At 39.8% G+C, this 15,159-nt stretch overlaps 1 protein-coding gene across 3 annotated transcripts in view; it reads left to right on the forward strand.

The window, feature by feature from the left end:
• The window catches only part of LOC140196569 (folliculin-interacting protein 2-like), an 87,629-nt gene that overhangs the window by 55,332 nt on the left and 17,138 nt on the right, over window positions 1-15,159 (forward strand). For all 3 annotated transcript variants that reach the window (XM_072255999.1, XM_072256000.1, XM_072256002.1), the window contains 4 exons: window positions 2,013-2,101; window positions 6,364-6,510; window positions 8,068-8,237; window positions 10,139-11,546. In XM_072255999.1, coding sequence (XP_072112100.1) covers window positions 2,013-2,101; window positions 6,364-6,510; window positions 8,068-8,237; window positions 10,139-11,546 — 1,814 coding nt within the window. The remainder of the gene's footprint in view (window positions 1-2,012; window positions 2,102-6,363; window positions 6,511-8,067; window positions 8,238-10,138; window positions 11,547-15,159) is intronic.

Here is a 15,159-nt window from a genome sequence, read left to right on the forward strand (position 1 = left end):
TGGCCTTAAGTACATGATTCCTGCCTACGTGGGCCACAGTAACTTCGTCCCTTTCCTTCCCAGAAGATTGATACTAGGCAGGCAACACAGACTTCAATGCTCTGTGTTTGCTGCAAAGAACAATGTTTGTTCTCATTATTTTATCTTCGATGGCATTTTTCTATTCATGCCCCACTGAAGTTCCCCCTGTGGTTTTCTGAATGGTACATACATCCTTCCTACAGTTTCTACACTTGTCCAAATGGGGAACAGCAATGACTTGCCTGTTAAACTGGGGTAAAAGTGAAAACTCCTCCAGAGCTCCCAACTATTCCCAATGTAGTCACATCCATATGTCCGACTGCTCATCAAATTTGAGGCAATCTCAGGCAATGTCCACTTTGAGGCTAATTGTGTCCAAGTAACACTCTCTCCTTCACAAATGTGAGGCAGTATCTGAAGCTCCAACTCCAGCTCAGCAACTCTGAGCCAAAGTCCTTGAGTGGCCAACATTTGATTTGAGTTTGGTCTGGAGGGGTCCACTGGTTTCCACAGGTTACAGCTTCAGCACATCAGAGCACCGCCATCTCTGTTCCATGTCGTTATTTCAAACTTTTCACCGCTGAACATAACGGCATCAAGTTCATTATGACTGATGAGAAAATTTTTGTTTTGTGACAGCAGTACAAAACAGAAAAATTACTGTCACAAAACAAGTGCAAAACAGGAATAGTGAGATGGTGTTCAAAGGGTGATCGTACGCTCAGAAATTTGATGGTAGAGGGGAAGAACCTATTCCCAAAATGTTGAGTGTGGCTCCTGTACTTACTCCCCAGTAGCAGTAGTGAGCAGAGGGCACGTCTCAGATGGCGAGATTCAACAGTGATGAATGCCACTTTCTTGAGGCACTGACTTTTGAAGTTGTCCTCAAAGGTGGAGAGAGTTTAGTCTGTGATGGGACTGGCTTAGTCTGCAGCCTCCCTCGATTCTGCTCATTGTAGGCTCTATTCCAGCCGGTGATGCAACCAGTGAGAATTCTCTGTATAACTTTGCAAGAGTCTTTGCTAACATACGAAATGCTCTCAAACTTTTAATGAAGTACATATAGCCACTAGTGTGCCTGCTTCATGATAGCATCAGTTTGATGGGCCCAAGATAGATATCTCAGATGTTGACACCCAAGAATTTGGAGCTGTTGACTCATCAGTGAGGACTGGTGTGTGTTCTCGTGACTTCTTCTTCCTGAAGTCTACAATCAATTCCTTGGTCTTGCTGTTGTTGAGTGGAAGGTTGTTGTTCTGACACCAGTCAGCCAGCTGATCCGTACTCTACCTTGTCATCTGAGATGAATCAGAAGCCCAGGGCACTTGTTTTGAAGTTTGCTAATCAGTAGTGAGGAGATGATGGTGCAAACTGTTGACCTGTAATTGCTAAACAGCTGTCTTGCTGTTGTCCAGGTGCTCCAAAGCTGAGGGGTAGTGTAGATAAACGTGCCCATACTGGAGTCTGTGTCAGTCAGGAAAGACTGGGTAAAATATACATATCACCTACTTGTCCTTCGGTGATGTTGTACATTGGTGCTGACAGCCTAGCTTGCCCTTACTCTCTCCCTCAACCTCTTGGCCTCCCACTCTTTGGCTCAGCTTCCTGATCTTTATGCTCCCGTGCTGCTTCAGTTCACCTGAGCCTCAATGCAATATCATGCATAATATGTGTAGGTGCTCTCAACAGCACTAATCATGATTTTGGTGTAGAGCCCTTTATTTAACATCGCATAGTTTGACACTGAGCTTTTTAATTGTTCTGCAAAGCTCTGCTGGCAGCAAGTGTGGAGAAATAGAAAATATTCCACTATTACAGCATCTTCCATAGCCTACACTGTCTTGCAGTGTTAGGGCAAAGTACTTGTGTGTTTGTAATTTGAATAATAAGAGGTTAGGAAGTGTTCTATTTATTGGCAATGAAATGTTATAATGAGAGTAAACAACAATTTATGAGAACTTGATCTGAGCCATTTAAAATCTTCTTGTTAGGCAATGATCTCTTCCAGAAAGATTGCCGAATCTAGTCAGAGGGTGCAAGTTTACATCAGCCGGGTAATGGAGGGCCTGGGCGAATTCAGGTAAGATCTGAAGGAACTGAGTAATTTTGCTCATGAGTACTACTGTGGTTTCCTATATGGCAGGTTATCAGAATTACTCTGCAAATATTTAGTAATGATTAATATAATCCACAAATAATATATTGAAGTCCAAGTACCTAAATAGGTGTTTCCTGGCCCAAGTAAAAGGGAGATGACTTTACTTTCTGTCAGTTCTTAGAGATATAATTTAAAAGATTTGTCTCTTGAAACCCATGTCTAAAAGATAAGGAAAAAGATCACACTGTCTTTTTTATATATAGTTAAACACGTAATGTGAATTATGCAAATGCACATTTAGAATTTAAGGTTGTTGGGCTGTATAGAAGCCTTACGTGGCACTGTAGTTGAAAACTTATTTGTGATTTGGTTTAATCTTCCATCACCATTGTTTGTTGAATCTGAGCTAACATGCAAAGACCTTGTGTTTTCAAATTTTCTATTTCAAATATTTATCCATTTCATGTTAACTGTTTCTGATTTAAGATTTCTATGCTCTGATAGCCTCTGTTTTGTTTTTAAATAATTTGTATTACCTAATAACAAAGAGAAAGAAATTGAACTTGGAAAATGAGAATTTGGAACCAATTGCTGCATGATGTTGAGGCAAAGAGCGTATATGCATTTGAGAAGATTTTAGATAACTACAAGGAACAGGAGTATGAAATAAATTTTCAAATGGCTCATGTAAGCCAAGACACCTTCATGGATTTGTTGAATCAAATGGCACCTTTCTCCATTGTGAAATTCTGCCTTGCATTTTGCATCTTCGATCAAGTGGATGTACTCCATCGACCTATCAATTTGTTGATTGTTCAGACAATCAGTGTTATCATAGCTTTATTGTAACTCTGAATACTTCTAGCTCTTCAGAAAACCTCTGCTTCAAACTGGTTCACTTCCTGGTATCATACTAGAGAATCTCTTCTGCACCATTCTTTGATGTTGACATTTATATACTATGTTGATAAAGTGCAACAAAAATCATGGGTGCACTTTGAGATTGAATAAAAATAAATGTATAATTAAGGGGATAATGCGGAAGGAAATATAGAACATACAGGAAATCAGTGATGATTTTTTTTAAAGGCAACATGGAGCATGATTGTACTATTTCCCTGAATCAGTGATGTCAAGTCCTGGGTTAGCTTGTTAAGTCATTGAATTTGGCAGTGCCCCTTGATATTAACTAGATGTTATTGTGGCATTTGTGTTTAAGAAAAAAAGCGTTAGTTAATTCAGCATTGAAACAATGGGAAATAACATTGAATATGTTGACCAATCTCTGCTGACCCCTTCATCTTTGGTTAGGGGTGGGAAATGGGAACAGTACAAGTACACCAGAGTAAACCAGAGGGGTTGAGAAGAGGCAGAGTTGGCAACAATTTCAGAGTTAGATAAGGTGCTGCATACTTAAATAACACATTGATTGTACTGTGTGAATTTATTACAAACACTCTATTTTTCTGACTGGGATGGTGTGACCTAATAGACATAACAGCCCCAATTCTATGGTGTCCTTTGGCTTATTACTGACCTTGGAAATACGTCAAAACTTTATTTGGAGCAATAGTTCCAATGAGCTCATGAAAATCTGGCAGACTAAAACAGATCTTGCCCACCTATTGTTCTCTTCAGAAGCCACATGCTTATTTTTGATGGTGTTGGCAACTCTATGGATGTCATTCCTCATGTTTCAGGGCTTTTCACTGCTCTATTCTCCAACTAAAGATGAACGATAATTTAACCAATATTTGGAGTAGCTTGTTGCATTCTATGGGAGTGTTTTTCAGCTCTTTTATGCAAATAATGTGCTGCATTAACCAATCAATTCACCTGCTAGATCCACTGATAATAATGAGGTGCACAAGACTTCCAGTGATGGAATCTGATTGTTGCCCCATTGATAAGTTTTCCAGTTTGTAGCCTGGTACTTATTTAAGAGTAGAGATAGCAGCACTACTTCTATCTGCAAGAGGGTTATGAAAATAAAAAAAAGCTTCATTTGTCCATTAATATAACTGAGAGGATCCCGTATTTTTAAGCAACCTTCTCCACCATTGAAAGCTGTGTACAAACGCAGAGATCTTGCTGTTTGCGTACCCTTTATAAATGCCATTTGTTTACAATTTGTCATCTTCCCATCCAGTTGAATCATCCTTTTCATAATTTGCGGTTCCATGTTAAATTTCATCTGTAGAGTTTGCCTACTTCAGAGTACATTTCTTGACATGAGATGATGCAGCTTCGTGCTATAGAAAATCATGACGCAGCCCACTTTCTAAATGTAGCTGACCTCTTTCCCCCCCGCCACCCCACCTCAGGTGCACGGTACGCCTGTAAATTAGTGTCTCTGCCATTGCAGGAAGTTTTACTGTGGTGTTAAGTCATTGTTACTTAGAGATACAGTGCATTGAGTACTTTACCTGGTCCAATGGGTCTGCGCTGCCGACACCCAATTACACTCGTGACCAATATGAACCTGTACGTTTTTGGAATGTGGGAGGAAACCGGATCGCCTGGAGGAAATTCATGAGATCACGGGAAGAATGTCGAAATGCTCTAAAGACAGTGGTGGGATTGAAGCTGTGGTAACATTACAGAAACTGCTATGTTACCGAGCCCATTTTTTTTAGATTATGAAGATATGTAGTCCCCTTTTATTGTCATTTAGTAATGCATGCGTTAAGAAATGATACATTATTTCCTCTGGTGTCATATCACAAAACACGGGACAGACCAAGACTGAAAAAACTGACAAAACCACATAATTATAACATATAGTTACAACAGTGCAACAATACCATAACTTGATGAAGAAGTCCATGAGCACAGTGAAGTTCAAGGTCTCTCCAATGTCCCACATCTTCCGCAGACAGGAGAAGGAAGGAAAACGCTCCCTGCCATGCCAACCACAATCCGACTCTGAGTCATCTGAAAACTTTGAGCTCTGATCAGCTGTCCGACACTGAGTACTGAGCGCCATCTCTGTCTGAACGATTCAACCTCCTTCTCGGTCGCCAAAAGCAGGCAGGGCCGGGGATTTTGAGGCTACCCTCCGAAAGATCCCCGACCACACAGTAACGACAGCAGCGAACGAGCGTTTCAGAAATTTCTCCAGATGTTCCTCTGTGCTTTCACATCCATTCTCCATCAAATCAGAATTGTCCACGGCCCCTATTTAACAGATACGATATCATTTTTCACTGAAGGGTTGCGCACGCGCAGGCGCGCCGCTATCTTCTCCTACCATTCATACCATTACATAGTTCAGTTACCTGAATGTTTTCTACCAATTTCTACTCCACAGCTGTTTAAACTTTGACATCATTCCTTTAGACCTTAGACCAAATATAACTGTTTCTCTTTTTTTTTTGCTTCAGACTTGCAAATGTTTCTGAATCTGCGCATTCCTGTCCCTCTATGCCTACTGTTTCAATATGACATCCTCATGTCTGGGCAATGCCTACATCAGGCACTTACAGCTTAAGCAATTCCTAATATATCTTTATCATTAAATGCTTTAGTTCATGCTGATTAACATAATACCTGAATCAGAATGTAAAAGGTACTTGCCTTTTGTTCCCACTCTGCCATTTAATAATATTGTGGCTGATCTTGTATCTCCGCACCACCTTTCTCTTTACTATCAAGTTTTTTCTGGTCAAGGTGACGCCGAACTGCGCTCTCCATTGAGGTTGTGGCTCAGATTTAGGTGTTAGGTTCGTAGAGATGGTTTTGAGGATAGAGAGGGGAGTTAGGGATCAGCTTAGGGATAGGAATGTGCAGAGTTAGAAGTCAGACTGGAGTCAAGACCTCCTGGGGTTGGTGGACTGTGTGGGTGGGTGAGAGGGTGGAATAAGGCTTGTTTTGCTGTTTTTTTTCCAGTGGTGTTCTGCCAAGCATTGTGGGCATGTATGTTGGTGCCTTAGTTTGTGTTGGTTGCTAATACAAGCAACATATTTCACTGTATCTTTTGATGTACATGTGACAAAAAAAAAATCTGAATCTGATGCCCATCAACTTCCCTCAATATAAAAACTGCTTTAACTACAAAAATAAACAGTCGGAAAAATTGTGAAAAGACTAACAGAATACAAAATGATATTTGGACCACAGCAAGTAGTCTATTTTTAATTCTGTTGTGTGAAAGTAAACTTCTCTGATCAAGTAATGCATGTATTGATGTATAAGTAATGTATGGCAAGAAAATGCTGATGTTTATAATTGTTTCTGCTTTTCAGGACCACAATATACAATCTTTACTCTGCACCAAGGATCATTGACCCCGCTTGGCTTACCATGATGTTTAATACATCAGAAAAGAAAAAGCTGTGTCATCATTTTGTCAGAGATTTTACCTTGCTGATAGAGCAATTAACTAAGAATCAGTATGTATACATTCTCTTAAATATTAAAATTGACATTTCTCTCATGTCAAAGTATCACAAAGTTGTTTATACCATGTTAGACAGCTGCTGATAAATTGTGTATTGACCTTAGGTGTGTTCACTCAGACACTGGGCTGAAATGTTCTTTTGCCACTGAGTCTGCAGAGAACCTATGCCAAAGTCATCCTCATTGTTAGACTTGTCTCTGATTTCTGTGTTCCTATGTGAGGGGGTAGAAACCCGAGGTGACTGGAGGTCACATGCTGATGCATCTGTCGTCTGGACTCACCACTGTAGGTCAGAGATTTTTTTGTTTTTTTTTAAAGTCTATTAGCACAATGCTTTGTAATTGTCAAAGGTGTTTGATCGCAACAAGAGAGTCATTCTAAAGCTGGTCCTCAGGATTCCCACCGAAGGTCTGGTTGAGTGCTTTGCTTTGCAAGATGGATGGATGAGAATATCAGAAGCTCAATGTGGCAACAGAAAACAAACCTGGGATCGAGCAAAATGGCCTGTTGTCATCTACCTCTTCATTTTGGTACTTTGATCCATTGGTCACATAGTTACAAAGATAGTTTCATCCAAAGTGGTCTGGATACCAACCGTGTGCATTCAAAGATTTTTGATTCTTTCTAACTGTGGCATTTCTGTTTTTCCATAATCTAAATTTGAGTAGGAGTCAGTCAGTTAGCTAATAACATCTCTCCACCATTTTGGCATTTAGAGCAGCTCTTTTCACTTACTGTTTAATAGCATTTTTTAATTCTCTTTATTAAACCTGCTTGCATTTGTAACCTGAGGCAGTACTTACTACATTTTCTCAGTGTGTATCTTTTCTCCATATTGTGGTTCCATAATCAGAAAAAAATGAGCCTTCGTATCGCCTTTAAATTACTGATTTTAAAAAAAAAAGATTAGTTCTTCCTATAATTTTCATTCAGTTGGGCTGCTCATTGTCTAGTGAGTTGTGGGAAGGAACTGATTAGTGACAGATACAGAGGGTGCTGTGTACAAGAAATGATCTGTAGGGGAAGTGATAGAGGTAGTTGAAATTACACATTTTAAAGACATATGGACAAGGATAGGAAAGATTTAAAGGGATATTAGCCACACGCAGCCGAGCTTAGCTAGCACTTTGATCAGCTTCAATGCATTGTGCCAAAGGGCATCTTTCATGCTCATTCCTGAAAGTGGGAATGACCAACTTAGGTGCTGGTCAATACAACTTATTACAATTTGGTAGTCATTTGCATTTTAAAAACTGTTTTAAAAGGTGTATAACAACAGTGAGCAGTCAAAAGGACACTAAGGTGGTCCAGGTATGGAACCTTGGGATCCACTGTCTGAGGCCTAGTAGTCACTCACAGACTGATTTGCTTTGTAGGACAATGGCAATAGTGAGGCTTTAAATTCTTTTGGACTTGCAAAAGCTGCAGCTGAGGTATTGGCACAGGCTCAGGAAGCAGCCCAAATTTTGTGACGTGCCTATTTCATCAGTATTCAAAATTTGAGGTGGTCTTGAAACTATTGGTAAGCCAGGTTTTTCTCCAATTTCAGGTTCCTTTCAGCTTTGCTGACAGCTGTGCTCACATATCACCTGGCCTGGGTGCCCACAGTTATGCCAAATGACCTTCCGCCTATAAAAACATTTCATGAGAAACACGCATCACAGAATGTGAATTTACTGGGTAAATCACATCCATACAATCCTCTCTGGGCTCAACTTGGTAAGTATGGCTCACTTCTTCAAGAATATTCCCTTTGCCTTAGCTATGTCTCCCCAATACCTCAATCTTAAAACAAGCGCGGTTTCTCTTTTTCCCCCAATTCTCGTGAAAGGTCTTCATGTTGGAGCTATTAACTCCATTTCTTTTTCAACTAATGCTGCCAGATTTGCTGAATGACTTTCTGTTTTTATTACAGATTTCCAACTTCCATAGCTTTAATGTTTTCACTTAGAAATTTCCAGTTTTGTTTGGAAGCATCAAGTATGCAACCAGATTTTGGAGTTTTTCTTGAGAGTTGCTGATTTCAAAATCTTGAATCTGTATTAGGAAATTGGAATTATGGCTTGCTTTTCAGTTAGCTGCAATAAGCTCTGAAAGTAGCAGGTGCAGCATTGCTGCTTCATATACAACATAAATTTGAGAGTAGTTGGTATTGGTTAGAACAAGTGCAGCATAAAGTGATGGATTAAATCCTGAAGGCACGTAGAATTGTGGTATTCATGCATCACGTCTGTTTCATCAAGTTATCCTATTCCTTGGCTTTTCCAGTTTTTTCTTGTGTAGCTCATTAATCGGATTCCCTTTTGTAAACCTTTCACCACCCATTTGTCATGAATTCTGAATCACAACAACTCCTATACAAAATGATTTTTTACCTCTTGTATAATCCATATCCAATCTGAATATGTAGTAGTCACTGTCCATAAGGATGACCCTGGTCCCATGACTCCAGTTCAGTCTCTGACAAATGCTGGACAAAGAAATGCTAGAGCTAGAAAAACTCATGCTCTCTGGAAAGATCGAGCAGAGCAAACCTAGGGGAAGACCTCGGCTTATGTACATCAAAAGACTAGCCAGGTGGTTACACATCAAGGAAATGGAAGTCATCCAAAGAACGAAGGATAGATCTGTATGGAAAACCATGGTCACCAACGTCCGCATCAGATATGGTACCTAGACAGACAGACATCATACATGTCTTTTGAAATATATTTGGCCCATATTCTTCTAAATCTTTCCTATTTATGTACCTGTCCATATGCCTTTCATGTTGTAATCGTACTTCTACCACTTCCTCTGCACCAACCTCTGAATTTTAAAAAGTTGCTCTTCTGGTCCCTTCAGGCATTCACATGTTTGACAGTATGAATGAAAGCGCATTGCAAAGTGGACCTGGGAAGGTTCGCTTAATGAAAAGAACAGTGGGATTGAGTGAAACAGGAGCAGAGACAGAAATACTGGTCTGTGTATAGGAATTACTTTTAAATGAGCAGTGCCCAGTATCTTAAAATCTGCACTCATTTAGTGCTTTTCCAAGATTGCAAAGAAGTGGGCTTTTCTCTAGTCCTTTTCCTATCTTTATAAGTCAGCTCTATCTTGGGCACAAGCCTCCATAATATCCAGGACATCTTCAAGGTGTGATGCCTCAAAAAGGCGGCATCCATCATTAAGGACCCTCATCAACCAGGACATGTCGTCTTCTCGTTGTTACCGTGAGGAAGGAGGTACACACACTCAATGTTTCAAGAACAGCTTCTTCCCCTCTACCATCTAATTTCTAAATGGATATTGAACCCACGAACACTACCTCACTATATTCATTTTTGCACAACTTATTTAATAACACAACATATGCCGGTGATACTAAACCTGATTCTGATCCTTCACAGCCATCAAAATATTGTCAATTATGCAAGCTGCACAGTAACAAATGATCTATAAGCATTAATAAAGTAAATGAACTGTAACATGTTTACTTGAGGGATAAATGTAGGTTGGAACACTTCCTTGTGCATCTTGGTGCCTAACGTGTTTATTTTTTAAAATGGTGTTTTTAAAGTATTTAAGAAGTTTTGTTTAGCTTTTAAAAACTGTTAATATTTTTTTTCTCTTTTTTTAAGGCGATTTATATGGAGCAATTGGCTCACCAGTGAGGCTCACCAAAACTGTGGTAGTTGGGAAGCGTGGAGAACTCGTTCAGCAACTACTTTATGTCCTTAGTTACTTCATACGATGCTCAGATCTTCAGGAGAATGAGATGCTATGGAACGGCAAGCTCTTGGAAAGTGAGACTGCCCAATCAGGAGCTGTGATCAGCACTATACTAGAGAAGGGAGAAGTGGAAGAATCTGAATATGTTGTAGTCACTGTCCATAAGGATGACCCTGGTCCCAAGACTCCAGTTCAGTCTCTGACAAATGCTGGACAAAGAAATGCTGTAATAAAAGACAAGCACACTAGTGTAGATTTAGGTCTCAGACCTAGCAGCAGTGGAAATAGTGGAAATACTGAACTTGATACGTGTGAGAGGCAGACCTCTGGACAGTGCTGTAGAGTACCTTCAGCTGGAGATGAAACCAATCTGGACAATACTGTCAGTTTAAGAGCGATTGCGGTGCCAGTTCAGGAAACCAAGGTGCAGTCAGTGAGAGATACGGTTGCGTGTAATGATGAGGTACACACACTTGGGCATGAGGCAGTTGGGCAGGTTAAAAGTTCTGATTTGATGCCATTAGGCACAGTTAAGTTGGCGCCAGCGAAAAAATCTCCAGATTCCAGTGCCAGTACGGGCATAAATTGTCCAGAAAGGCCCCTTCAGAGGAGCCCACACCTGCAAGACAGAGTGATGTTTCAACTTGGCTGCTCTTTTTCACCTGATTCAGACATTGATTCTAGAAGGAAGGTGGTGGAGCGAAATATTGAACATCAAGATGGAGAAAACAGTACTGATGTTCCCATACCAAATGATACTGCTTTGTCAGAAATTGATGGTTTCCGTCAACCTGTTGTGGACCAGCTAGAGGTAACTGAAGTTGAAGAAAGGGTGGAGGCAAAGAGGCAGCAACACCTTTCAAGAGTTCCTTGTGAAAAAAGTATCTTGGAATGTTTCACTGAGGACAATAGTATTGAATCAAGTACACTAAGAGAACGAACCACCAAGGTTGCTTGCAGCAACAAAACAGATGCAGCGGCTGAATCCTCTGTACCAACTGGGCAAAATGATAAAGAAATGGTTGAAACAATGAGGACTTGTAACATGAAAACTACTTCTGTTATGGTTATCTCTAGTTCTGGTGATCAGGACTGTCAAGACAGAATCATTCCCCACATCCCCTATGGGGAAAAAGAGGATTCTGGGAAGAAATCTACACTACGGATAGATGGTGACATTCCTCGAAATGAAAGTTCTGACAGTGCCCTTGGAGACAGTGATGATGAAGAGGGATCCCATAATCCATCGAAACAAGGACTTGAATGTTGTAATGAGACACAAGCTCGGGTGGCAAAGTTTGAACTTCCTGCACCAAGGTAAGATCATTAATGGAGTGAAAAGTTCTTTCAGTGGACAATGAAAAATAATATTGAAAGAGTATTTTCCTAGAGATGCTGCCTGGCCTGCTGCGTTCACCAGCAACTTTGATGTGTGTTGCTTGAATTTCCAGCATCTGCAGTATTCCTGTTGTTTGCGTTTTATTGAAAGAGTATACGTTGTTTTGAAATGATTATGAATAGGAATTTTGTTTGTGCAACATAGCCATTGAGTCTACAAAACTAACTGGTTGAACCTAACTAGAGCAAAACCAGAAATAGTCCCTGCTGACTACCTCGCGGTATTGTTTGTTTTTGTTTAAAATTTCCAGCATTCTCAATTTATTTTGATTTCCACCTAATTAACTTAATTGAAGTTGCTTGTGATGTGACCTCTTCTAAATTCCTCTGCCACAAGGTGAATAATGTCTAGGCCTTCCCATAAGTGAGATTGTCATTTCTGTTGCCAGACTTTGTATACCTGCCCTTCCCACATATCTCTTCAATAGGTACATTTAATTTCAGAGTGAAATTCTTTTTCTTCGCAAACACTCACAATATCAGAGGAATACCCCAAAGAATGAATGATAGTTAAAACGTTAGAACCTCAAAGCTCCCCCCAGCTCCCCCTCCCACACACAAGCAGCAGCAAGGCAATGACTACCCGCCCCCCAACCAGCAAAACAGCATCTGCACCCCCCACCGAGCACTCAAGCCTGCAGCAAAGCATCAATAAAGACACAGACTTGCTCACCTGGTCACTCACCATTATATTATTTAACAAAGCATTCATTGATCTCAGATTAAAATTGTATATTCTCATAAAATAAATTGCTGTTTATTAAGAGAATTAATTCCAAACTTCACAAGCCTTGGTGTGTAGAATTGCTTCTAATTTCTTTCCTCAGAAGTTTGCCTCTGATTACACTGGACAACAAAGATTTTGCTTCATGAATACTTTTGGGTCTGTCTTAAGGATTTTGGGCTGCTGATCATGAAAATCACCATGAGATTTCCCTATCACGCACTTTTTTTTGGTATCACCTGTATTTGTTACTTGAATTTATAATTCAAGTCAATTGAAACATTGCCCGCGATGTAAGCTGAAAAGTTTTCTATCTTGCCCAGGCAAGCCCTGGGCGTGCTTTGGGTTGCCAGCATGACCCACAGCAATAGCAGCTTTTTATTGATTCCTCAGTGTTAAGCCTGAAAGCTGTTTTGCTACACAATGGCACCGTCCACCTTTCAATATCAATCGACTTTGCAGTACACATGAAAGATAACTACTGAAATTTGAAATCTTGTTGAAGCATTTACAGTACCGCAACTATAACTGCAACATCTGTGGTGATCTGAAAGTAGTAACGCTGCTACTAGGAATGCAGCTCAGATACACCAAGTATTTCTGTTTCATTTGCGAATGGGACAACCATGCTAAAGAATCTCGTTACATTAAAGAGGATTGACCACTCCGTAAGCAGTTGATTCCGGGGCTGAGAAATGTGGCTGAAAAGCCACTTGCAGATCCAATAAAGATATTTTTGCCTCCTCTTCATATAAAACTGGGGCTGATGAAAAATTTTGTGAAAGCGGTATACAAGGAAGGTGAAGAATTTTGATATTTGAAGCAAATGTTTCCCAGAATAACTGATGCCAAGATTACAGAAGGCATTTTTGTTGGTCCATAAATCAAATGGGTCATCAATGACGGGCAGTTCGAAGAACTTCCAGTGGGACTGGATGAAGGCATTTATGAATGTTGCTGAAAATTTTCTTCACAGCTGTAGAGCACCAAACCACATACAGCTGGTTGACAACATGCTTCAAGCATACAAAACCATTAAGGGCAACATGTCACTAAAGATTCATTTTCTGCATTCCCATTTAGACTTCTTCCCTGCAAATCTTGACACTATCATTGACGAACATGGTGAAAGGTTTCATCAGGAAATTGTGGTCATGGAGAAATAGAAACATAGAAAATAGGTGCAGGAGTAGGCCATTCGGCCCTTCGAGCCTGCACCGCCATTTATTATGATCATGGCTGATCATCCAACTCAGAACCCCGCCCCAGCCTTCCCTCCATACCCCCTGATCCCCGTAGCCACAAGGGCCATATCTAACTCCCTCTTAAATATAGCCAATGTACTGGCCTCAACTGCTTCCTGTGGCAGAGAATTCCACAGATTCACCACTCTCTGAGTGAAGAAGTTTTTCCTAATCTTGGTCCTAAAAGGCTTCCCCTTTATCCTCAAATTGTGACCCCTTGTTCTGGACAACTGGAATTCATCAATGCTGGCTCATTATTGTTGGACACTTAAATGAGAAGCCTCAGATACTGAATACAAAAGAAAATCATCAGTATAACATTTTTAGCTTAATTGAACTATTACAAAGCATCAGTACCATTATGCAATTAAATGCATTAAAAGTTAATAACATGCAGTAGAAGTTGATTTCTTGTTTCTCTAAATTCCTATGTGAATGTGTAAACATTTCTGCGGAAGCAACACTTTAGAAAAAATTTGCTGTCCAATGTTATTTGTGGCTTGGGTCAAGAATTTTTTCTGACCAGAAATAGCTTTACTTTAGCTTAACAGTACCACTTCAAATTTTGAAATATTTGATAAGATCACTTGATCTTCAAAGTCATTGGGATTCCACATTTTTGATAATTTAAATTGCACTCCCTTCAGGCCAGTGTGTCCTTCTGAATGGAGTGTGGGGAAAATAAGATATTTGATAGTTCGCATGGACCCAGTGGCTCAAAAGGCCTGTTTCAGTAACATGTAAAATGTGATGTCCTAGTGTGCTCCAGCAAGGATTTCATGCTGCCTGTCTGAATTCTGATTCTGATCAGAATTCCAACGCTTTTATTCTGATCGTGAAATATTGAGATCGCATTTCTATTGAACTTCTGAATATATTTTTTTTTGCCCTTCCTGGTATTTTAATGATTTGTGTACATGGACCACGAAGTTATTTTCAGTCTTAATATGATCCTTTTCCGAAAGTATTTTCGTGCATCACTTATGGTTCTAAATGAATGCCGCTGCTCCACCCTGCATTGAAATTGACAGCTGTTGCAATGTTTTCATTTGATTAAAATGTAAAGCTCAAAATGGGCTGTTGAATGTTTTGTGCTTTATTCAATCATTAGCCCAAAATTACTACTCTAATTCAATCAACATAATCTTGTAATCCCTGAAAACTAATATGGCTATCCGTAAGCACACCTATACTAGTTTATCAACTACATCATGCAATCATGATACATGTCATTACCAAACTATGGAGAAATTTCTTCTGATTTCTAAGCTTAATTTATTACTAGTTGTCTTACTGTCAGTGGGGTCTCTGTCTGCCAGGGTGCCTCTCTGAACTAACATTATGTGCTAACTTTAAACACTAGGGTGAAAACCATTTGTCTTTGAAGATTGATCTTTCATGAATATCATTGTTTTCTTTATAATTAATTTGTGCATTAATCATGGTGAGTCCTCATTACTGATTCAATATTAAGCACCTAGATATAGACTGTGGCCATTTTATTAGGAATACCTATACGTTAATGCTAATATCTAATCAGCAACAACTCGATGCAAACAGCATG

The sequence above is a fragment of the Mobula birostris genome, chromosome 4 (assembly GCF_030028105.1).
Source record: "Mobula birostris isolate sMobBir1 chromosome 4, sMobBir1.hap1, whole genome shotgun sequence".
Classification (NCBI taxonomy): Eukaryota; Metazoa; Chordata; class Chondrichthyes; order Myliobatiformes; family Myliobatidae; genus Mobula; species Mobula birostris.